At 49.5% G+C, this 2451-nt stretch overlaps 1 protein-coding gene across 1 annotated transcript in view; it reads left to right on the plus strand.

Annotated features, from left to right (window-relative positions):
• Itih6 (inter-alpha-trypsin inhibitor heavy chain family member 6) overlaps positions 1 to 2451 on the plus strand; it is a 30210-nt gene that overhangs the window by 14029 nt on the left and 13730 nt on the right. Inside the window, 1 exon segment of the mRNA XM_021152768.1 lies at positions 394 to 446. Coding sequence (XP_021008427.1) covers positions 394 to 446 — 53 coding nt within the window.

Genomic DNA, 2451 nt, shown 5'->3' on the forward strand with positions numbered 1-2451 from the left:
AAAGAAAGAAAGAAAGAAAGAAAGAAAGAAAGAAAGAAAGAAAGAAAGAAAGAAAGAAAGAAAGAAAGAAAGAAAGAAAGAAAGAAAGAAAGAAAGGGAGAGGGGAGAGAGACAGAAAGACAGACAGATAGAAAGTAAGAAGTTTGACAAGTAGATGTGGATGGATCATGAAGTACTGTATTAACAATGTTGAAGGATGCAGAAACCATGGGGTAGGGGCCCTACTTTTCCCTAAATGACCAGAAAGAGAAGAAAAGCAGAAAGGAAGGGCAGGTAATTCTGGGATGCCATGCAGAACAGAAAAGCATCTTGACTAATAGGCTTGTTACCGAGTCCATCTGTAGGGTTAGGACAGGAGAACTGAGTGCGGTGCAATCTGGATATGAAATTAAGGAAACACAGAATTCAGTACCACACCCTACGGGAGCCTAGTGCAACAGGCTTGGGTTAGGACCAAAAATCTCCAAATTTAATGAGGCTCAAGTGAATGTTATATCCATCCAAGCTGGGGGAACCAGTAAACCAATGTAAACAATTTCCTGAGAGTTGAGTGGATAGAAATAGGGAAACTGCATAGCTCAAGAGGCTATCCATGCAGAGATTTTCAGCACTAGAGAGAGGGTCTGGTTGATGGGAACCTGCCCAGCCAGAAAGACAGCATGGTAGAAGCTGGGTTTGAAGTCCATATTTACTCTGCCATAAGACAGGGCTATAGGCTTCCCTTTTTTGAAATGACAAATGAAATAGAGTATATCTATGATCCAGGACCACAAGGACAGCTTGGGGTTTTCCAGAGCTGAGGAAGGAACTTAGGCCCTTGTTCATGAGAGGTGATGACTCTCTCACAAAGTTATACCCTGGCTTAGTTAGGGTTTCTATTGCTATAAAGAGATTCCATGGCTACAGCAATGATTATAAAGGGAAAAAATTAACTACGGCTGGCTTACAGTTTCAGAGGTTTACTCCATTATCACCATGGAAGGAAGCATGGTGGGATGCAGGCAGACATAGTGATGAAGCAGGAGCAGAGAGTTGTACATCTGGAAGGGAGGCAGCAAAGACCTTCCCTCCAGTGATACTCATCCCCAAAGAAGGCCACACCTATTCCAACTAGGCCTTAACTCCTAATAGTGTCACCTTCTATGGGCCAAGCATGGAAAAATATGAGTCTATGAGAGTCATTCTTAAGTCAAACCACCTCACACGCTAAGATCCACTGCAAGACACCAGAGCATTNTCCCTTTCATGTGACTTACAGCACCCAATTGGATACTGGTGGTGGTGGTGGTGGTGGTGGTGGTGGTGGTGGTGGTGGTGGTAAGCGTTCTCTTCAGCTGACACTCACGAAGTTCCAGGTGTGCTTCCAAATGCCTTTTTCCTTAAGCCCACATCAAATCCCTAAGACAGACGACAGTGACCCAGGAGCCACGGGCACCCCTGTGCTGTGGCTATGGAGACCAAAGCACACTGATCAACAACTGACCCAGGCACACAGGGCACTATCAGGGACCTGGGTCCACAGGACAGCTGAAGCTAGCAGCCTGCATGCTTGAGCCCCAAGCTAAAAATGGCAGCACCCTCCCCCTTCTCCTTAAAGGTTAAAACAGAGGATAGAAGTAGTCCTGTGGGGATAAAACAAAACAAAGAGGCCTGGAAGGAAGGAAGCCCAGGGAATGTATGTGACCAGGCCCTCAGAGCAAGGGGCTCAGTTTGCCCCTAAGCTTCCTGACAGCTGGAGCAGGAAGGAGGAGGGAGCTGAATTCCCAAGTCTCCATTTTCTGCAGAAAGGGAGGCTCTGGGACATTTCTAAGTGGACACTTGTCTTGGACTAAAATTCAGGAGTTGATCTTCACACCAGTTGAGCAAATGTCCGGAACCAAAAGTTGCCCGTGATTTCAGGAGAGCCGAAGAGGCTCATTCAGAGGCACCATTCTGAGTGGCAGGGGGAAGAGAGGGAAGGAGGGCCAGAAGTTGTGTCTCAGAGGAGAGCCCTGCTAGCCTGCCCTGTCTCACAGCAGAAAGGAGAGGAGAGCAGAGGAGCCCAGCTCTGCCACTGTGTCTGTCTCTGTCCTCCCCACCCACCTCACTGNTCTCAAGAGAAGGAGACTATGGCTCCCTGTGAAGCTGGGCCATCAGAGTCCTGCAGACACAGGCCTTGGGTGGGGTGGGAAGTGAGGCAGGGAGAGGTGGTGAGTGGAGAACAGACCCTCTACCTCATGATGCTGGGGGCTGAGGGAGGGCTGGGTCTGGCAGGCAGGGTGTGATGGATGGGGGCAGGGCAGGAGCTGCCCAAGGGGCTTGGGACAGAGTGACAGTGAGCAGCAGGAAGGGCAAGNTAGGCAACTGGGGCAGCCCAGAGTGCCAGGGGCTCCAGGTCTCACCCTCCCTACACATTGCCCGGGAGCTCTTACTGTCCCCACCCATGGCTTTTCTCTCTGCTGAGCTCTCCGT

Source organism: Mus caroli, chromosome X, assembly GCF_900094665.2.
Source record: "Mus caroli chromosome X, CAROLI_EIJ_v1.1, whole genome shotgun sequence".
Taxonomy (NCBI): domain Eukaryota; kingdom Metazoa; phylum Chordata; class Mammalia; order Rodentia; family Muridae; genus Mus; species Mus caroli.